Below are 23,962 nucleotides of genomic sequence, written 5' to 3'. Positions count from 1 at the left end.
AGCATACAGTGCAATTGATGTTTTATATCTCCTTTCACAACTTTGCCCTTTGGATTCTTTTTAGTTCTGCCATACTCAATAGCCAGGAACAAACGGTGCCCTTTTCGCTGACACCAAAGTAATTTGTGCAAATTATCCAACATTTACCGCCACCCGTAAGTCGAGCCAACAACTATTAGCGAGCAAGCTATCATGAAATTTGGTTGTCGGTGATCTATGCCTGGCTGTCTTGTTCTTAACCAAGATTTGTGTCTCAGCATGCTTTCCATGTTAAAGTTTCATTTCTTTTTTCACTTACTTCTCAATGAATCATATCTGATCAACTATAAAACTCAAACACTATGATATCAGGCTATGGATAATGATTGAATACTTAAACATACATCAATCTTTTCATATTTAACTAAACAGTAAATACAATGTATGTATAAATGATTTACGTAAAACATATACATGCTACAACAATGCAAAACAGTACGTCCTTTATTAACATCAAAGGATTTGAATAAGACCGATGTTTCGATTATCGTTTGTTTTCAATGTCTGTCTGTTATCTTTGTTTGGTTCTGCATTGTAAAAAGCAACACCTAGCTGCAGTTTATCTTTCAGTCATTCACGGACCTGATAAAATTATACATAGAGGTACCTACTAGTAGTGTTGTTTTAATGTAGGTGATAAACTAGTGTTGTTTCATTAAAGGTAATACCAGCTATAGCGAGTGAAAATTTCTTCAAAACTTCTTCAAAACCAAGATTCTGCCATGTACTGTTTTCTTGGAACCAACGTCTTCCGGCATAGTATCAATCATCACGTAATCCGTAGACTTCTTAACGGACACGGCTGACACCAAAGGTCCGTCATATTTCTTAAGGGTACCTTCCCAGCACAAAATCAGCTCATTAGCCAGTCCATGTGGCTCTCGAGAGACAACTTCCGCCCATTGGGACCTTTCCAAATTTCTGTAAGGTCAAACCTCGGAGGCGTGATTGACAACTTACTGAAGCTATGTTAGAGGCGGTTTTAGTCACCTGTGACGACATTTCCTGAGTTGGTACCTTCCGGGAAAGTTCAGAAAGTTGTTGAAAGACTCATCAATAAACTGTTAAAAGTCTCATTAAGAAACTTTTTGGCGGACTGCACTACAAAAATGTGTTCGTTTTGAATTACAAAATGTACTTACTGAAGCTATGTTAGAGGCGGTTTTAGTCACCTGTGACGATATTTCCTGGGTTGGTACCTTCCGGGAAAGGTCATAAAGTTGTCGGAAGTCTCATTAAGAATACGTTTGTTGCATTGTTGTGGTAGGTACTAGATAGGTTAAGGTATTCTCATAGCCTTTCTTTTAAGGTCGTTGGGGGCAGTAAGTTGTTATCCACTTAGGGTACGGCATTGGAAGATGGTACCTAATCATCTTATTCAACCGCCTTTTACTTCCCTTGAGTGGAGTGGGGAAAGTCGTGTAAAGTGCCATTCCCAAGAGGATAACATCCGGGACATTTCATATAATTCAAACTCATTACCCTTGGGTTCAGGGCCAACCCATCCTCACCATTATGGCAATACAAATCCACGCATTGCTCTAAAAAAAGTCGTTTATTCAAAAGCACATTCGCAATGCGTTCTTATAGTCGTTGCCTTGCATTAGTGTTCTTTGAGAAAAGTTCTGTGGCTTGTGGCATGTTATTGCATAAAACATCTGGCTTTACATGGGTAGGCTAGGCTTTCTTTGTCTTACCTTTTCGTTGGTTTGAACTTCTCCCCACCCCCTCAATGCTTCATACCATTTTCAGGTATAGTAGCACCTATTGTTACATCGTTGCAACAATCATTGACACAATATGTCAATAAATTTATAGTACACTGCCTTTCGTAATGTCTTCTAAATCCATACATGTAAACAAGTGGATATAAATGTAGTGACATACAGGTATATAAAACTATTAAAATATTACAATACTAGTATGTTCTTTACGCTACTTTTTGAACATTTTTGACATATTTTCCTATTTATACACAGTAAGGGTTTGCTCCTCCAATAATATTACACATGGCTAATGGTAGCATGCACATGCCATTTGCATCAACATATGAAAGTAACGACCCTTTCAGTAGCAAGAAATGCATTTTTGATTGCGCCTTTTGTACATGAACTTTGCCTCAACATACGAATGACACTTCGAAATGTTGTTGCTGGTCTATCAAACATCATTTCAGAAAACTTGCATGTCAACAACAAACCTGTACGTATCTTCTTAGATCTCAGTATCTTTTAGTTGCCCCTGGTGATGTCTTAAGATTTAATCTCTTTAAGAATCTTGTCACACATCAATTCGTCATACAACTGTCTTTGAGTCACTTAAGTCACTGAATGATTCCTTGAGAAGGTTTAGAATTCGCATAAACCGGAAGAGGAACAATCGCTCAAGGCGACTACGTCGGTCTTGATTAAAATGTCAGCTTGCCTTCATGTAATATCTAAGACAAGGAACTCTTTGTGTCTTGACAGGCTTAAGATCCCTTAACACTCAGAGACAGCAACTTTTTTGTGATTCAAATAACGGTATGTGGTCCAACTATAAGGGTACAGAGTACATATTCAGAACAGAAAAAAATCATATTTCAAAAACTGCAAATTTGGGGGGGACCTGATGAACTCTAATTTTAACAATAATAGAAATGTAAGAAAAAATCATATTACAGCTAATACAGTCACAAAAGGATTTTCTGGATCATGAAATCCAATATTTACGCAAAACTTTAAGTATGCGTAATTGTTCATTTACGTACGTTTTCTGAATGATTTGCATGTGCTTAAAGATCTATGTCCTTGTAGCATTTACGCCTGGGGATGTTTCTGGGTTAACGATATTCCACTTGAGTTTGAACGTGCGGTCAATGACCCCTACCCCAGCTCTTCGCGATCTATTTTTCCAAACTTTTAACAGCACTTCTAACCTCTAGAAGTGGTTTGGCTAATGGTCTATTAGAGGAAAGGGCCATCATCAATTAGCCCACTCTTTGAACTTGTTACGTAGGTAGCACCTTCGAGTTGAAATCGATTAATGCGCGTCCTCCATTTAGAAGAGTCGCAGCTGGACTCAAGGAGGCTTAAACGTTTTTGCCAACCTTATTAGCCGGCCAGTCAATACCCAAGGACTAGTACCGACAGTGTAATTTTTCTTTCTTAGGACGTACCAAAGAAGTTTTATGGGTGACATCAGCGCCCTCATTAATTGTTTGCCTGATTTAAAAAAAATCAAAAATTTTCCCTCCGAAACTTTGAGGATACAATTAACATGACGAGGAAGTATGAGAAATTATGCTACTTGTGAGGTACAAGTAACCATATGGCTGTAGTTGTAGAAGTGAAATTAGTTTGTCAGTTAAAGTGACAACAATGTCTTCACTCTAGTTGAGAACTTGCCTTGGTAAATTGTACTAGTCTCCTTGTACGCACTTGTATCACTTTGTACACCTCTCGAATGCTGAAATAAAACAAGTACCCTCTTTACGAAATGAATACAGTACCTACAATAAATGGAATATAATTTTCATGATAATATACGTTACAAGACTCAATGCTCAGCATCTAATTATTATTTCAACGTTATTTTACATAGTTGATATTGTTCGTAGATTGCTCCAGTCATTGACAAAGGTTAGTGTATGCTACCTGACCGTTTGCAACCGGTTGTTTTAGAAACTTCTACATTGCGTAAGGCAAAGCTTCCTTAGTCTTCACCCCCATGACTTTTGATGAAACACAATCGTTACCTTGTTGTTTTTGATGTAAAGAAAATATTTCCATGGTGAAAGTTTGCCAAGAGAAATGTCACAATCATAGAAGATCTGGAAGTTTGAACTTCCTTTCTTGTCAACGCTATCTGCTAACGCCAAACTTGTTGTGGGTGCAGCTGGCAAATACAGGATGCGGGGAGGAAAGATATATGCCAAGTGTTGACAAATGAAGTCCACATTGAACTCTAAAAATAACCAATAACAGCAAACAACTTTACTACAACAAACTGTAGTAGTAATAAACTTTAATTGCGAAATTACACAATTTTCGACCGAACAACGCCAGTTCTTGTGAATGAATGAATGACTAAATACTTACATTACGTCACCCTATGCAAATAGAACACGTGACTCTTGAAGCAATAAGTCATAATTTGTAGGAAGTTTGTAGCGTCCCCCGTCTAGATTAAAGGATGGTTGTCACAAATACTAGTTACTATAATGCCACAGGTTATTTTAGAGATTAAATCAGCAATGGATTTCACTATACATATATACTTTATACACATTCACTTTTTTTATCAATAGAAGTTATCCTGCTCGCTTCATAATCCCAATTGTTTTATCAATTCTCAACTTTCTCCTGACAATTTTACTTCACTTCAACAACCCCCACCCCCCCCCTCCCCTCCGAATATGCACCAAAACATGATTTCAAACTCTTGATAAAGACAGCTTGACATTTCAGTTCCCCAACTCTATGAATAATATCACCATTTAGCATGGCATGCTAGCCATGAGTATGGAGCCAGTAATATGCCACAGATAATTTCAGTCGAGTATTTGGACACGAATGATACATCATCCATGCGTGTGACATGCTACCTTTGAATGTCATCTGGATGAGTTAACCGTGCGAGGCGTAACCCTGCTGTAAACGGATTCGAGCTAAAAGACAGATACATAAATTTAAAACAGTCTCTGACAGACAAGTTGAAAATACCTGATGCACGTACTTGTATAGACTGTAGAATAGAATTTAGAATAGAATAGAATAGAATAGGATAGAATACAATTGACTGGAATAGAATAGAATGGAATGGAATAGAATAGAATAGAATAGAATAGAATAGAATAGAATAGAATAGAATAGAATAGAAAAGAATGGAATGGAACAGAATAGAGTTCGTCAGACCAGGTAGGAACTGTTGATTCCTGTAGTGTTTAGTTATTTTCTTATTTTCAATCTCTTATTTTCAAGTTTTGTCGATTAATTTTCGATTTTCTAAGTTTTCATTGAAAACAAACAAAAATGTCTCACTGCATTTTCGACCCGGACGGTGGCAGGTATCAACTTCTTTTCACTTTTGACCCAATCCTGACGTCACACGCCCCAAATATCAATACGCATCAGTAAAGAGGGTCAAATTCCTAAGAAAAAGGCCAATGAGTACAGTCCAAAATTCAGTCAACATCTTTGCTTTTCGTGATGAACAATGTATAAATGTAAAAAAAAAAGTTTAGTGTGCATCACACCAAGGTATAAGAAATTCTATTCTAATATCACTTTGGCTTATTTGCTTGCGTGCGCATTTCTCATCCACTGTATACCCCGCATACCACTATATATCGGCATTGTTACTCCATGCTGTCTGGTATGATTTTTTCTGACATAGCGAAGTCACGATCAGCAATACTTTTCCTTTGAAACCTACCGTCCCAGTTCAATCTCTCCCTATCAGAAGTTACAGGCCGCAGGTGTCACTTTGACTCTGGCTCGTTCCGGCTAATGGGTTTGTGCGTGCAGTCTCTGTGCACTCAGTCGGAATGGCTTTACCTTCGATTTCAACATATGGAATTGGGCGAACATTACGGCTTTAGAAAAAAAGGCCAAGGACACAGAACACATTAAAGTTTCTTTTGGTGCGTACGTATAACCTTACGTAGAATAATCTTGAAACTGCACTTTACAGGTGACTTTGTGAGTAGTTGGTCAAATGTAAAAGTTAGCCTAAGGCGCCCCCCGTCTCCGTCAGACCAAAGACAAGAACGCATTCTTCTTCTTTCGTACTGCCTAGCCTCAATTTTTGAGATTATTGGCAGACTACGCATGGGTAAATTACAATACAAGTGACCAGTACAAATAGACATGGGAAAATAAAGGAAAAATGCTAGGGGAAATGAAAACAAACTGATTTTCTGTGTGTAAAAGACAGGACAGGTGAATTTAGTGGGTTAATAGAACGCATATTTACATATATACAAGACGTGTGGGGGTTCGTTCTGTTATGTACGTATAGCTTTACGTAGAATAATTTTGAAAGTATACTTTTCATGTGGCCCCGTTAGTAGTTGGTAGAGAATAGAGAAGTTAGCATAAGGGGCACCCCCCCCCCCCCCCGTCTCCGGGAGACCAAAGATAAGAAGAACACATAAAAGTTCCTTTTGCTGTGTACGTATAGCTTTACGTAGAATGATAACGTTGAACCTGCACCTTAAATTTGACTCAGTGAGTAGTTGGTCAATGTAGCAAATAGCCTAGAGCATCCTCCGTCTCTCTTCAGTTGTATCGGATGTATGTTGCTCATCTTTGGCATCTTACATCTTATTGTACACGCATTACGTTGCCGTTATTACGTCTTGAAATAATATAATAATTGTCAATATTCAATATATATGAAGACATGAAGCTTAGTATATTGCCATTAAAATCAGAAGAAAGACTCATTTTAAACGAGACTTAAAAACAGTCGTTCAGTACCATTGAAAATACAAGGGGTACACCATCACACTTTCTCTTCAATTTGTCGACCTATCTTCGTCATACAAATCCATACACAACTTCTCCAGTTATGCTATCCACAAACATACATAGAAACGTTACCGAAAGTATAACCTTCTCAGCGTTGGTAGATATACTGCAACACGTACCAACTGTCATACCAATGAAAAATAACAACAAAGTAGGTCAGAATAAGAGAAGAGAAATCGACAGAATGTATCTCAGACGCTTAACAGGCTTTCTAACCAATCTGCCGCCGGATCTCCACTAAACTGGTTTGCAGCGACCTGATTGAATTACCGGCACATGTAGCGTGTGTGGCGCTTCGTATAACCGTATTAGGAGTCCCAGATAACACAAAACGTAAACACTTTATGCTCGTAATTTTCCTTCAAAGAGAAGGGGACAGATTGCTTGCGCCTACTTATATGTCAATGTTTACAGGGTAATTTAGGACGCGGCAGGTGGTTTTGATCACAAGTTGTCATTCTTTTTGTACTGAAGACTTGTTAGAAATGTTAACGACCGCAACGTCGTTGTAATTAATTTGTCGTCTACGTCAATGGTATTTGAAGGGTCTGTTTCTCATTTATGTTCCTAAGCTAATCTCAATTACAGCGTTTTGTGATTGTGCTAGGAAAATGTTACATCGTGTGTTAAGGGTACATACAGTCAACGCCTAAATCTGCTTGCTGTATTTTTTATTGAATTGTAAAACTCATATTTACATTTTTGCCTTGCCGCCGGCAAGGCTTTACGCCAGCTTTCTTCCATGGATCTATGGATCAATGGACGGACCTGTTAACCCAGCCCTTCCAAAGCCCCTTCCAAAGGCCCGTTTTTAAGGCCCTTCTTTCCTTGCCGAGTTTCATGGCTTAGTTAGACAATGGTACATTCCAGGCGAGTATTAAAACGCTCTTCTAGACGCATGTTACTGTATGTGGTCCAGCGTAATAAATCTACGCTTTAACTCACCATGTTTATATAAAGATATATGACAAATTGCATCAGAAGGAACTTAGTTTGTAATAAAAAATAATGCATATTCATTGTGGGTCAAAAAGATTTACAAAACCTGTTTAATGTGCCAATAATTTACTGACATAAGTTATGATAATGAGGGGGGAGGGGGGCGACATGTGGAACTCGGGATTTTTAAGCGTAGAATCTAGTCTAACTTACCAAAATAACATAAAATACGCGGCAAGGCACAGCTTTTTTTAAAAGATTTCTTGTTTCTATAAAGGTCAACATAAAACAGTATATAAAAGAGATATATAAACTGTGCAACATAGAAATGGTGACAAGTGGTTATCATCTTTGTTTTGTAGGGATTGACGTTTTGTTGGAAGTAGTGGAAGACGAAACTTAAGTGTCCCATTTTTTCTGTAATGGGTGGGTTTCGAGAAGTTAACAGGCTTATAGTTTTCTTTCCGTCAGTAAATGTTAGGAAGTTGTTGGGCAAGTCTCTTTGAGTGACTCTTTCCTGTTCGTTAAATAGGGGTACATGTGGAAATAATTTTCTTTTTGCATCTATTTTATGTATTATAGAATAAATAATTTATTATTATCGTCACGTCTATCGGTAGTGATCCTCCAACGTTGTTTTTTTATCGCGAGAATCACGTTTTTCTCGCGAGAATCTCTTTTTTTTTATCGCAAGAATTCCGTACAAAATTTACCAAAGTACGTCGTTTCCTCAAGCTCCTCTACACTGTTAAAGTCTCGTTGTTTGAAGTGAGGATATTGCTTCAATCCAGCTCACATTACTTCTAATCCTAGCCAGTTAGCACAGGTCCTTCTTGGAAACAGCTCCTCGATTCACTTTTGGGACCGCGGTGTGTGCTTGTTTCGCGTCAAGGAAACGAAGCCAAAATGAAGTAATCAGATTTCGTTCTAAAGGGACTCTCTTTTCGTAGACTGAAATCTCCTGCTATTCTTAGTCGCTGTGATCCTTGTCAGGCATGGTCTGATATTTTGTCACTTGGGATATTCTTGACGTCAAAGTACCGTGCTTTGTGTACTGGGTCACGTTTGAGTTTGGTATAATATGTTACCTTTATTATGAAATCTAAATGTACAGGAATGTTAAACAAATGACTGAACACAGAGAGGTATGAAGAATAGATTATTCATTTTTGTTCGTTCACAATTTCACTTTGAAATTGACTTTGGTATTCTACGACATTAGTACATGTATTCATGTTTTTGGATATTTCTTTACAACGTGCAGTATGTATTTTTTCCCTTATGGCTACTTTGTATGGTTTATGATAAGGTCGAACCTGACGAAAATTGATGCGCACAGATGACATATATATGATGTCATCAGCATGGACCAACAACTAATAGTCTCAAAGATTTGTATGATATTTGCACCTGACAACATAGCTACTATTTTGCATCATTTGCCATATCAATCATTTGATTTATGATGGTAATGTTGTCTCTTTTTCTATTTGTGTAGGTGTATGGGGGGAAGGACACTCCTGTCACTAAAGAAGAACAGATGAAAGTTCTTTGGGAGGAGAGACAAAAATGTAAGGCCGGGATGGAAGGCAACCGACCAACCACAGGAGGTAAGACATTTTATTTGGTACGCAATATGGCGGTTTACTTGATAATGGATATAAGCAACCGGCTATAACTGTAGTAAAAAAAAAGTTTCTCTTTAGAACAAATACATCCATTTTCTTTCCACTGTTTGGTTTCTATGTACCGGGGTGATCGTTGAAGTGTTGTGGCCTGGTAAGTCCAGACTGTTTTGCGTTTGGGGACACTTGAAAAAGACCGCCCTCAAATCATCCAAACATGCCGGTAGGTGTCTGTTAATATAGTACAGACCCTCTCTCCAAAAACGTGTCAGTAGACTCTTGATATTTCAATGCGTGGTCCCATATCAGTTAAATTCTGATGGCTGTTTCTTCGTATCCGAAGATCAATGGTAGGCAGACAAGGTTGTTTAGACGACCAGTCTGCCTGGCCTGCACGTGACTATTTAAGGTGAAGGAGGGGTGTGCACTCCCTTCTCCACCCTCTCGTCTACTGGCGCACTAAGTCCTACAGGGACAGAACTGTTTGCCACGTAAGACGGCCCCATCAGATGCAGGTTTATTATTTGGAGTTTCCGTCTCCTAGGAGGACTTCCGACCAAGGATGCAAGGGGTTCCTCCTACCCCTGACTCGTGTGTCATGGCGGGTGCGTCATGCCCGAACATGCCCCTATGGCCTGTCACCACCACAAAGGCCTGTCACTGCCACTAAGTTAAAATCTCGCATATTTTCTATAGACCAAACAAACTTGTAGACTCGAAGCTTGTAGTGTCTTTGGTGAGTTAACGTTGTTGATCTGTCGTGCAAAATCCGTAGGTCATTTGTACAGTTCGTAAAGATTCACTGAAAACTGGACGAAAACTGGACGAAAACCGTACGACAAAAAACGTATAAACGAAACCCTACGACAAAATTATACGGTCAAAATTTATATGCAAATGAGCCTTCAAACTCAAAAACAACACTGTTCTAACTTCTGGCCGATTCTTTAATTGAAAATCCAATCAAATGATTTGAAGCGGATGCACGGCGCATTTTTTTATGGAATTTATAATGGAAACCAAAATGCAATGTAACAACTATAACGGATACAATGTAACCAAAACCATATATATATATGTATGTTACATGTATACATAACTACGTAAAAGATAAGTCTATATCGAACGTGATGTCTGACATTGTAATGGGATTTGAAAGGGATTCCAAACTTGTTCTTAAAGGATTAGCAATGTATTTCAGATGTCCTTGTCCAACACGTTCCAAGGTTTCCCTCTACAATTACAAATCATTTTGGACTTTATTATGAACGGACGAAAATTGATATTTTGATGCGCGCGGGGATGTTATTAACATGAACGAAACAATATGTTTGAAACACATAAATGATTAAAAAGCTGCCCAGGTCTAACTAATAACTAAGAATTTCCTAGTCGAGAGTACATCATAGGCAAGCCTAGCCTACTTGTAGTATGTATACTTTTAGAAAGTCCTCAAGTGTGTCTTGAATTTGTAACAACGATCTTAAGTTAGCCTTAAAATCAATCATTTCCTTTGAAAGGTTTCTACAAGACTTAATATTAAAAAATAAAGATTTCAACAATGGTCTTGGATTTGGTTCGATTTCAGGCCGTGTCATATATACCTAAGACGCACTTACGAGCAATTAGCACTAACGAGTATTGTAGTTGAACAAACAGCACTAACGATGGGCAAGCCACCTACTCATGTGATTGCACACTCGTGCATCCCAAATTCTAAAGAACCAGAGATGGGCGCCGTCGCTAATGCCTGGCCGTTTATCAACGTTCGTAGCCTTAAAAATGCTAAATGGCTGTAGCCTTTTCACGTATATTTGCACACTCCACCAGGTAATCTGTAGTGACTGACTTTGTCCAACCATACTTTTTTATTGCCACGATTTTAGCCCGAAATATGACTTTATGACGTCATAATTACGTCATATTACGTCATAACAATACCAAAATTACTGAAAATATAAAACTTTACTAGTACATCATCTCCTCCACATTTGGTGATCCTAACCCAAGCCGTTTTGAAATTACGAAGGGGGGGTCAAAAGAGCCCCCCCTGGTCCCTGGAATCCCAAAAAAGCCTGGTCTAGGTAGGGTTAAGATTAATAGGTAAGGCTTACACTTTCTGACTCAGAGTCTAACGCGCTTTTTACAGTTTTAACAATTTATCACAATTGTCATCATATAAGTTGATCTATTTAGTACGTTTTTGCCACCGTCCAGCCCCTAAAAAAAGTTATGAAACACTCGGATATAGTAAAATCCTGTCAGCAAAATAGCCAACACCGTTCAAAACGGTGACAACAGATTACGAGACTGAAAATTGATGCGATGGGTTCTGACTTTCCTTCCTTGACCTTTAATTAATGAAGTTCTGTGATCGGCCATTTTTCAAATCAAAAGCTTGTTTGATTTGCTCTACACCAAAGCCTAATGATCAGTAAAACTGGTGAAGACAAACACTAATACGTGAGGAAGGGCCGTCAGTAATGTGGGTTAATTGTCGTAAACCGTGTACAAATCTAACGAACAACAATCATTGTGGTCGTTTTATCTTCCAAATGGCTGTACTGTAAGCATTAACTGACCCCAAACTGTCACCTCTACACTGTTACCAATTCATCAACAGATACTAAGCGGCTCTTCAAACTCAATTAGCATTCATCAGGTTAAAAAAAGAATGCTAATATACCTACCTACCTAATATACCAGTTGCGTATAGGTTTAGCTTTGAGGAAAAAAAACTTCTAAAATGATTGTTTTCACATTTTGAAACTCGTAAAATGTTTTGCTTTCGAAATGACTTCGGAAATAATGGTTTTCATTGATGTAATGACATTAGGCTTTGAAATCACTAGGGAATTTGAAAGTACGTGTTTGCAAAGCTAGCTAAGGTTTCAAAGTGTCAAAATGATTTATGTTAGAGAGTATACAAACATTCAGGCCTGTCGCGTTTGCTGCAATCATAGTTTCTTTAGACAGGACAGTTTACCGTCTGAAGTACGGAGTTGTCAGTTCGTATCACCGGCTAAGATTTTAACTTTAAACTTTAGACAAAAAGGATTAGAAATATGTAACGCTAGTTCACCTTTGTCCGCGGGGTAACCTATATCCGTTGTATTGACAACATGATATTAGGGATATCTAGCCGGTTGTTTAAAACTGGTGGTTTCAAATTGCAATATTTCAAAATTATTGTTGTTTGAAACCACCACCCGTCCTACTAGTATGTAACCCGCAGATAAAGGTGAAATAGCTTTATTTCTACTATAATCAATAAACTGAGATTGAACTGAGCACTTTTGGTGATATTGCCTCAATCAGATTGATTAATTAAGAACGTATACATGTACACTGTAAATCCTTTACGTTTATTTTTCTTTTCGTGGACGTAAAAGACGTAAACAAAAACACGGCTTGTTTATTTTGCTATCCAGGATATTGAAAAATCACATGTCGATGTTTTTGCCGTGTCTACATTACTGTAAATGCATTTAGGTTCGTGTGTATTTAATTCCACGGTAGCGGGTAAAAGGACTTTACGCGGTGGTTTTAATTTCACGTAGTCTCTTACTGCCATGGAAAAATGTTCGCGGTGGTTTTAAGTTCGCGGTGAAGCGGCCACCGCGAAAACCGTGATTATTAAACCACCGCGAAAGTTTCTGCATTTACAGTATTCATAGCACTCTTGCCCAACTCTTTCTATAGCTAAGTACCCAGATCCGCGCTTTATCTCTCTCCACAAACTCAAGTGTTGCTATTTCGAGACAACTATGCAGGCACTTGTATAGTTGACATAGATTAGGGTACCCACTTATGCATTCTTTCAAACCCCCGCAAAAGTATAGATAAGCCCAGAGTGTGTTTTGTGGCACCAAAGTTCCGGGTTTAAATGCAAATTGAATTTTGTTTTCTCGTAGACTAGCCAGCTGCCGAATACCCTATAAGCCAGCTTAAGAAAGAACTTTAAGCAATCATGATTGTAAATGTCAGTTTTATCTTTCGAGAATTGACATGTTTGTATGCGTGTTTTTCCCCACGATCTTTTACAGTACGTTGTGTCGAGTAGCTGAATGATAGGGTATTTGGCTCAAGGCCCAGAGGTCCTGAGTTCGAGCCCTTGGTTTGCCCCGACGTTGTGCCCTTGAAAAAGGCTTTTACATGAATTTCCTCACTTCAATCAGCTGTAAATGGGTGTATAGCTTCGTTTAGGGACTTTCCCCGGACGGGACGTTGTATGGAGATCCAGTGTTTGAGGAGAGCCACACCCTGAGCACATTAAAAAATCCATTCCACTTATCGAAAATAGTAGGGGCCCTTCTTAGAGTGAGTTGTTCAAATAACTCTAGATATGCAGCTTGTACTGTTCAGTACAAACCTGTTGTGTTATACGGTACCTAGGGTATGCAATACAAACAATAAAACAAACAAACAGAATGAAACATGTTGTCATCAAATAGTTTTAGTTAGAGTCAGTGACAAGTTCTTCGGAGTAATAAAATGATACACACGTCTGGTACGCTCCGCCGACTGACGGATATAACGGATGAAAAAGATTCAAATTCAGATTCAACGGTATAAGAAAACACCAAACAGGTAATGTTTGTTTTCTTTCTTAGAAATCTTACTTGTATCGTAAACATGTTGCATGACGTGTGTGACAATTTATGCTTTCGGGTCGTAAGACGTCCCGTATGACATTGGTGCGTAATGCACGTATTCGCGATCGACAGCTAATACCCTAAACCCACACAAAGACGTCAGGTGTCCATTACATTAATGTGCTTTTTCGTAGCCAGACAGTATTTGCCTATCAGCAAATTCCACTGCTTCAGTTATAGCTACCTAGATCCCTAATACAACCATCGGGCGTTAGTGAAAAACAAATGTTTCCAATGTATAGTCCTTGAAAGCTGCTTGCGACCTTGAAGTTGTCCTTTCTACTGATCCGCAGCCTCTTAGACAGGATTACGCTTTTGAAGTGTTTGCCGGTACACCTCACTCAGACGGTGCGATAAAGAACGTCTCCTGAGTTTGCTGTGACACCGGAGTTGATCCGAGAAAAAGTGCTTTGCTTGAAAGCTTGTAGTGTTTTGATGTGTAAACTAAGAGGACATACTTAATGGGTAAAGTTGAATTCGACCTTCACATTACACTATAAGAGAGGTAAGACGAAACAGTATTTTTACCTGCATTAAAGATGAATGCATCGTTTTTGGCGTGTCTTTCGGTATATCAATCCGTGATTATCTGTGTGTTTCTGGGTATAAGACTAAGGTTGAGCTGGATTTCTTCCTCCTAGCGTGCGACGTTAGCATTGCAGCAGAGTCTTCGTTTTTTTTTAAATCTGTTGTCCCTGACATGCTATATTATAAGACTGTTTACAGTCATACAAACTTGTGTAGGCCTATGGCCGGTGTCACAGCAATTTCGCTCCTCGGTGATTTCACCTCTCCGAGAGAGAAAAATGGGGCGGAATCGCTGTGACACCCATCCACTGGGGAAAATGTCATAAAAGTATACAAAATGACAATCGAGAAAAGATTTGATATTCGATACAAATCATACAAAAATATTATTGGCTGAAAAAGTAGTGGCTGACGGAGCTGAACGGAAGCTTGCAACGTAAAACTGCTGAGCGATTTGACAGAGCGTTCAACGAATTTCATCAATAGAAAACGCATCTTTTTACACTTTGTATTGCTGTCTTTTTTGCCATACTTGTACATTTGCATGTTGGGTGTGCCGACAATATTCCCCTTATATACTCATGGGTAAAAGAAATCCAATTTAGGACGCAGTGCGCGAAAACCAAATATGCACAGGAGGATCCGAATGTCAACATGATGGATTTGAACAAATGTTTAAAAGCATGCCAAAAACAGAACCGTGCCAGTTTTAAAGCCGCATTGGTGAAAGTCACATACTTAGACTTTCAAAGTCACATCAAGAAGCAAGTGCTAAACGATGTTCTACGTCAATCACGTGGAAAGCCTACAGATTCCACATGCCCTTCAATGGCACAACCATCAATACATGACAACGCTAAATAGGATAAATGTATCGCGAGTACGCGCTTCGATGGTTCTTCGAAGCTTAGAAGATCACTATTGGGAAGGGATCCGTGCGGTTGCATTCTATTTGGATCATATGTACGACATGTAATCTATAAACATGTGCTCAAGCATGCAGCTTGTACGCTCTATTAATTCATCAACGTCTGTGTCTTTAACTTAAAGTTGTACTTTTTGTTACGAGTTTTACTCACAGCAACTTGCGTACAACAACTTCATACTGTGGAATAATTATCATAAAGATGTTTATTGTGAAATGCAAATGTCTGTACGCAGGCTAATTAATTATAAGAGACAACATGATAAAGAATACGAATATATTGTGACTACATAGTACCTAACTAAGGCTCAAAGACCCACCTCGAGGAAACTGTCTATAACACGTAGTGGTAACCTATAGCTTTTTTATAACCCACCGAGTGAGCGAAGCGTAATACCATGGGCTTCACCGCTTGGCTTAATGATAATCTACTGTAAAATTATTTACTCGCTATCATAGTTAGGTAGTCAAATTCTTAAATTGCATATATGCACGGGTCAATATAATTACGGAAGAAGGAGGTATTGATGATAGTGTGTTTGTATGATTTTTTTGTGTTGCTATATCTGTCTGTGATTCCAAACTATGTGATCAGCAACAACTCAAGAACCTCTGGACGATCAGTGACAATGTTTGGTATGTTCAACTTGGTAGATGTTTGAAAGACTTGAATTGAGGTCGATTCGGGGTTCCTGGTGTTTGACATTGGCACTGCAGCAGAACCTCCGGTTATATGTATCTTTTGTCCTGGACATGCTATGGATTCGACATTTGGGTGGTAGATCGCTTCTATAAGTAACATGTGATGTAGACTTAAGTCTTAACAGATTGTTGTCTCTTGTTGAAAGATGTAACAGATGATTGTATTTCCTGCAGGACCTTACTGCAACCAATCATGGGACGCACTGATTTGCTGGCCGTACAGCAAACCCAACAGGTCCGTACGAGTGCCGTGTCCGAAATACGTGCACGACTTCAACCACAGAGGTAAGCGTCAATCAATCAATCAATCAATCAATGAACCAATCAGTCAATCAATGAATCAATCACTTAATCCCCCAGTCAATCAATCACCGCCGAGCTGAACGTCCGACTTGGAACAGAGACGGGGGGCGACACAGGCTCTTACTAGCCCTTACTGTAGTCACGTGACTCTGACGTCACGTCCCAAAAGTTGCCACAGACGAGACCATTCATTTGGCAAGGTCCCCACCGATGTAAAGTGTTGGCCATATTAGGGTCCAATCAGTGAGTAGCAATTTAGCTCCAGTCAGCAACAAACAGATTGTTATGGATTGTACCACACTTATTTCAAAATGGGGGTGATTCTGCATCGATCACTTGATGATACTACTACGATGCCCCAAATAAACATGTGGGCCATTGCATTTAGGCCTCAATAACTACCCACTTTCCAAGTTTTAAACAAATCCATCAAAAGCATCTACAGTTATAGGCGTGAAAACACAAACTGAGACAAAAACATTAACCCCGGTTGAGGTCAATGATTTTCGTCACGGAGTCCAAAAGGTCTCCATCTTTATGTCATTTTACAACGTCACAACAAAACGGATTCCAGCGTTCATGGTCACGAACTTGACAAAGAGCAATGCCGCAGTTGCCGTCATGCAGAAATTCAGACGTCAAACCCAGCAAGATGAACATGATCCAACAAATCCTTACAAGCTTACCAGATTCAAGGACAACGTGTTCATAAATCCCTTATACGATGGAAATGCAGTTACGTCGCCGATGAAAGATGAAAATGGCGCCTGGTGGATGGAATTTTCCTATCCATCAACGTCCCATAAGACGTAGTCATTGATGCAGGCAGTTTGAATCGACGGTTGAAAAGCTACCGTTTGATCCTAGATAAATCTTCGTAAGCGATCACAATGAATTATACTTATCTACGCGTGTACATCCATCGCTCATATACGAGACAGGCCTTTGAAATTTTAATACCACACGTATATAACATTCGAGTTCAACTCATGTCATTTCAAGAAAACAATGTTTGATAGACAAATATATAGATGGATAGCTAACTTAGATAGTTACATTGATAGATCGATAGATAGATCGATAGATAGATCGATAGATAGATAGATAGATAGATAGATAGATAGATAGATAGATGCATACATAGATAGATAGATGTTTTTGTGATAACATAGATTTGTTTTTTATCGCTTTTGTTCTTTGATAACTTAGGTTTGCTTTTTAATTTTTCAAATGTGTATTGTATTGTTTTTAATATAATCTTGTTAACCAAGCAGTGCCACAAGTACATATGGAATTCATTATTCTTTCGAATGCTTATACATTGTATCTATTTTTTGATTACCGAAAATTGCTAATTGTCAAAAGTGTGCAAAATAATGACAGATTTGCGTGTCATTCGTACTATACAGATTACTAGATATCCCTATTTCAAAGTCATGTTTTCCAACGGACAAAAAGCACGATTTAAACATGAAGGAAAACAAACAATGAACCATTCATCTTTTGCCGAGACATCTCATTTATAGTCTGCATTCAGACGTAACCGTCTGAATCGTGATCATAATTAAATTGAGTTATACTAATATAGAGAGGTACGCTTTGTTATTGATTGAATGGTAATTACAAATTCCACCAAGGCGACAAAAGATAATGAGATAAATCTAAAGATTTTTCTTCGCGTATGCCTGGGGGCTTAGTAGATTCGAAACTAATTACCACAGATAAACCCAGCATGTACTAACTGTGCATGTAAAGTACTATTATGGACTCGTTAGAGTCTTATTAACGCACGAATTCATTTTGTTGAAATGAGCCCATCTTTGGAAACTTAATGGAAAGAGTAAGTCATTTCAGAATCTATTAATACCACTCCCTCGAGAACCAAAGAAAAGATTCAGAAGACATCTATGTAATCATTTACACTCCAATTTTTAGGCAATTTGAACTAGAGTATTACTTTCTTTTGTAATTTTCCTCTATATTACAATAATGATTATCTTCCAACGAGTAATAAAGATATATTAACGCCTTTTATTGGGTGATCTAGTATATCGTAAATGATCAAATATAAGCCAAATAAAGACAAACATTGTCAACGTACTGTATATCTTCACTAGACACAATTACGGTCAAGATTGAAGTTTATCATTCAGTGTATACCCTTCGACTCAAAAATATATATTACTCCAAAAAAATGGTACTACGGGATGATGATATATGGATTTGATCAAATAAATTGTATTTGGTTCAGTCTACATGGCAATGCTTACACGACCACCTGAATCCGAAACATTTACGATTTGTCATTGTTTAAGTCAATTGTAGAAATAATAGGCTATATATATGGTATACGTAGATATAAGTTAATAGCTTGCTGTGTCATTTACGTTAAGCACTTTACATGGTGTTTAAGCTATGTTGCACCATAAACCTAATGTCAAAAATGGTGTGTGTCAAAATATCATACCGCCTGCCAAATGGAGACCAAAAATATGATATTTAACGGATGATTTCGTTATCAGGGTTTTCAGACATAAGTAATCATTCACATTGAGCTCTCCAATGATTAACGATTTAGTCTTCTATGGAAAACAAAATACTTTTTTTCTGGCCATATTTTTTAAATAAGCTGCTAAGTATACGTTCTCTACCTCAACTAGAAATAATGTGGACAACTCGAATATTGGAGCACAGACATGAATATCCAACATTTTTTAAATCATTGGCATTGTGGTCATTACTTTACTCTTTAGTCAACTTTACTATGCCATTGTTTAAGTGTTCGGGAAAACAAGGGTGAACTCTACACGTGATGAGAGATTTGTGGGTCGAGTTCCACATGCCCTGACAAAAAGTTGCCAAAAGTTTTTGATGAGGATTTCCTATGTATTCCAACTGGCAGGAAGTGGACATCTCACTTTCAGTTGAGCAAGTTGACCCGCACCCCTCAGGTCGCAGCTCAATTGTTTTTCACTTTCCCTTGAACCTTACCTTACCGAGTGTCAACTGCAAATGAATGACCACAATGTTTTGAATTTTTGAAAAAAAATTATTAAGGGCTTATACTTTATATATGATAATCTTTATTGCATATTTATGCCCGAGGGCTAAATGCACAAGAGGACCACATATGGCCTTATGGATGCAGAGGAAAAAACTAAACTTATACAATGATTTTAAACTAGTCTAAATGGAAAAGGAACCAAGACACTATGTGTTACAATCTCTAATGGCTGTATATAACTTTCCCCTAAGCCCTAAAGCTTTACAATTTATTGCATCTCGTACAAATACACATGGATGAAATATGAATACCGATCTGTATTCACTACACGGTCAATACACCCTGTTTTATCGTAGCCAACTGTACGCTTAGGTCATCGGAGCCATACAGCCCTCTATTCGTCTCCATTTGTACGTAGGTCAAACGGTTTGACTCTACCCTAAAGTTTGACAAACGGCCATAGCGTAAACACCTTTAAAACGTGTTTGGAGCTTGAACCTAAGTGAGGTCATGACACTAAAAGACATAAACCGTACGGCTGCCATCCTCAAAACTCAGTTTTTACTCGCTAAAAAGTAAACTATAACAATGATGACCTTGCTTGAACTTGTCAGAACCCCCCCCCCCCCTGTGTATAGAATACATATGCCAGTAGCAAAGAAGAATATAGGATGCATTTGGGCTCTGTACGTATGAAATATAAATTCTTTCTTCTTAACATAGTTTCTTTACGAGAGCTTTAGTAAATGAAGTTTAAATTTTACGAGACTTTGTACTATATTAAGTATAAATTGTATCTATACGAGGCCTTTAGTGTATAAAATTAAAGTTGTATCTTTACGAGACCTTAAAAAGTGAATCTCTTATCTGTGCGACACCTTTAAGTACAAATTGTATCTTTACGGGACATTTAGTGCATGAAATGTAAATTGTATCTTTACGAGGCCTTTAGCATGTGATCTGTAAATTTTATGTGTACGGCAGATTTACTGTATGAAGTACAAATTGTATCTGAACAAGACCTTTACTGTATGAAATTGAACATAACAAGACCTTTACGCTAATCATTTTACGACACTTCGTCAAATGTTCCAACTTTCAACTATAACGACTGTTTATGAGAGGTTATGCATTCCATGCAGCCATACACTTTTTACATCTTAAACTGTGTATATGAAATGTAAAATGTGTCTTTGCGAGACATTTACGCTAATAACTTTACGATAATGTATCAATGTTCTTAAATATCTACCACGCTTAATCATTTCTTGATGGGTGGGCGCGTGTGGAGTTAATTTAATGAATGAACTTTTCACATTGCAGATTGTGTATATGAAATGTAAATTGTATCTTTCCGAGACTTTTACGCTAATCCCTTTACGACGATGCATCAATGTTCTGTTCCTCCACGCTCAATCATTTTGTGAAGGGTGGACGCGTGCCAACTATACCTACTGTTTCCGATGCCATGCACTTTTGACGTTTTAAACTGTGTATATAAAATGTAAATTGTATCTTTACAAGACCTTTACACTAATCCCTTTACGACAATGCATCGGCCGTTTCAAACCTCCACGCTCAATCATTTCGTGATGGGTGGGCGCGCGTGGACTATAACTGCTACTAATGAGAAATGCAGCCGTAGAAGAATCCAGAAAACGTCTGTGCCGATCAACCGTAACTACTGGTGCCAACGTGGCTAATGAAGCTTCTTTGTAGGGCGATTTATGGGACCTAAAATAGAAGAGGCATATCCCCGTCCTCATCGTTGTGATCCCGTCGTAAGTCAATCTCAATGTGCTTCATGGGTCAGTGTTAATATGTTTTGTTCGTGACCTTGAGGTACTTGCAAAGTTTAGACGTTTATGTCATGGTTTCTTCATTCATCACTTAGAGATCTGGCAGAATGAAAGTAAAACCCAAACACTGGCGACAAAATGCCTGCCGTGAATGTCTGCTTTTAACTGTTAGGAACACGACGGAACAAATCGCTGAAAATAATCAAAATATTCCATATTAAATGATGACAACTAGCAAGTGCCTTTAAACAGTTCTAGGTCAGAGTCGACAACACAATGTATATGAAAGAATTTTCTACACCAAGTCTGATATGTCATTATTGAATACTGATTATATATACGTTAATGGAAAATATAGGTTTAGCTCATTTAGCTTCTGATACGTTAGCTCTCAGTCTGGTATTTTATTTGCTAGTATTTGATGACAATTCATTTTTCCATCTTTCGGATAGTTTCTGTTCCATTTTGCTTTTTGATTTGTTGTGATACTTTTGCTAATTTGTTCTTGAGAATGAGCTTTATGACATAATATACAATTATACAAATGTTTAGCAAATGCTACTTTTTTTAGGGAATTAAACACAAGCGTCTATGTTGTATTGGATTGATCTATTTTCTTGTACAGTCGTAGATATGGTTAGATTTCCGAACAGTTCAATATTTCCAGCCCAACATTTATTTTGTGGCCCACAGGATATGCTTTCCGTGAGTGTGGTCCAGACGGAGAGTGGTTGGTCAGCCCTCACACCAACAAGACCTACGCCAACTACACGGAGTGCAGCAAGTATCTACCTGATCTACCGTCTCTCATAAACGTAAGAACGTTCACTTTACTATTTGAGTACTTAGGAAATGACTGAAAACAAGATACAACATGGTGTCAGATGTGGGATCCAAATCCACGCCCCAACTTGCGAAAACCTGAGAATATCGCACGATCTGTAATGTACAATAAATTTTTCTCTTGACATTACGGTGTGTAGTGCTTTCACACAGTTCACATATGTTTAATTTCTGTTCATCAACTAATTTCTCTGTTTCAACAGAGGAGTGATTTAAACGTTTTGCTTTATTCTAAGAAGTATATAGAGTCAATTTCAAGACACCGTGCGGATGTTTGTTGCCATTGTTTAGAATTGATTTTAAAGTTTTGTAATTATATGTCATTTGATAATTCAGAAATATTTTTAAAACTATTTGAACTTTATAAGTATTTCCCTGGTCCTGTAAAACTTTGGAAATATTCATGGTATGGAATTGGATACTTCTAATGGTTTCTAAATAATGATAACTGCATTTTACCATTATTTACCATTTTCTCGCATTTTTTGTAAATGGTTCAGTGGGCTGGGAAGATAGCAATTCACACATCCTTGCAAAGTATGGTTGGGTGCCAAGCAACAATGGCCCACCACAAAGGATCCACCAGTGCCCAGCAGTGAAATCTATAAATATACAGATGCAACAATAGGGCTTACTTTTATGGGGGCAATAAACTAATTTCACCATTTGGCAAAGTTTACAAATATTTGTAAATATTTGTAAATGTGAAATATTCACGCAGAAGTTTCACAATTCTTCTAAATAAAGATATTTTTGTACAGTTTTTCAAAATATTTCTAAAATATTCAAATGAATTAAAAAAGATGAGTATTTTCTTAGTCAATTTTTTTTAAAAGAATTTAATTATTGTGGCTCAGATATTCTTTTATTCAAAATAATTCAGACTAATTACAAATATCACCTAAAAACTCGCATGGTGACTTGGAATGGACTCTATTCACTTTCTTGTTATTGTTTTAGAAATTGCTGCACACCTTCAAATATTAGTAAAGTTTTAGTTTGAGAGGACTACCAAAAAAAGAAATGCCATTTTGTTTAAAAGTTCTCCTATGGAATATACTTAGTGACCTACTGTCAAACTTCTAGCTTAACTGAAACACGTTTGAATCATGTTCGTGTGTGCAATTTGTAATTCTATTATTGTGTTTATTATAGACCTGTAATATATCTTTTTTGTCCTTCATCTGTTGTTGTGATTATATACGCGTTCGGTACCGAGTACCGGCTATGGTCACTTTAATACTTCATGTTCATATTTGCCTGCATATTTGACTACTCATTGATTTCATCTTCACAATTATAAGGATAACTAACGAAACTATACACAAAATTAATCATAATTCTCCACAGGGCTGTTGTGAACCTGCAGCGTTGGACCAGGATACGGATCTTTAATCATTCGTGTATGATAGCAAAATATGGCATTATTCCAAACTAATTATCTCATTTTATCCCGAGCATATATTGTGTCGGTAGGTGGTAACACGTATCTACACATTAATGGATGTGGGTATTCCTGGCAAGTGAATACGTTGATTTGATCTTTTGTTAACATAATATCTTTATCTATGACTGGTATGTGTCACAAGCAATTATAGATACTACTTTTAAATTTTCACAGGCTTGAAGCTGAAAATTCTCTCTCTATATATACAGTGTATTTGGTACAGTTGTGAATTCGTGTTCGTGGTTTGTAGTTGAGTTTATTGAGTTATTTTAAAATTGATGAGAAGCAATTCTATAAGATTCTATCCTTCGCCCCCTCTCCTGCTATCCTTTTTCTCTAAGCAACATTTGTAGAAATGACCTGAATATGTAGATGCTTAAGGCTTTATTTACGTTTTCCCTTCTTTACAACACTCTGCTCTCTGCCTATCTTGGAATGGTAGGAAACATACGGGGTAAGTTGTGGGAAAAAGTGTCGCAGTGTCCAAAACCGTCCGTGTGATCACCTGACCAACCACGCATTGCCTCCTGGGTACATGTTCCTCATCACGTGATATCTCTCTCTCATCCATTCGTGTCGGACCTACCCCACACAGAACCCTGCTTTGAAATGAAATATGGCGTCCTTTGAATATTGGACCA

At 37.9% G+C, this 23,962-nt stretch overlaps 1 protein-coding gene across 3 annotated transcripts in view; it reads left to right on the top strand.

The window, feature by feature from the left end:
* LOC118424182 (parathyroid hormone 2 receptor-like) overlaps positions 1-23,962 on the top strand; it is a 141,684-nt gene that overhangs the window by 101,159 nt on the left and 16,563 nt on the right. For all 3 annotated transcript variants that reach the window (XM_035832716.1, XM_035832718.1, XM_035832717.1), the window contains 3 exons: positions 8,989-9,100; positions 16,100-16,210; positions 21,725-21,846. In XM_035832716.1, coding sequence (XP_035688609.1) covers positions 8,989-9,100; positions 16,100-16,210; positions 21,725-21,846 — 345 coding nt within the window. The remainder of the gene's footprint in view (positions 1-8,988; positions 9,101-16,099; positions 16,211-21,724; positions 21,847-23,962) is intronic.

The sequence above is a fragment of the Branchiostoma floridae genome, chromosome 10 (assembly GCF_000003815.2).
Source record: "Branchiostoma floridae strain S238N-H82 chromosome 10, Bfl_VNyyK, whole genome shotgun sequence".
NCBI classification, from domain to species: domain Eukaryota; kingdom Metazoa; phylum Chordata; class Leptocardii; order Amphioxiformes; family Branchiostomatidae; genus Branchiostoma; species Branchiostoma floridae.
This window is presented reverse-complemented; position numbering and strand designations above follow the sequence as displayed.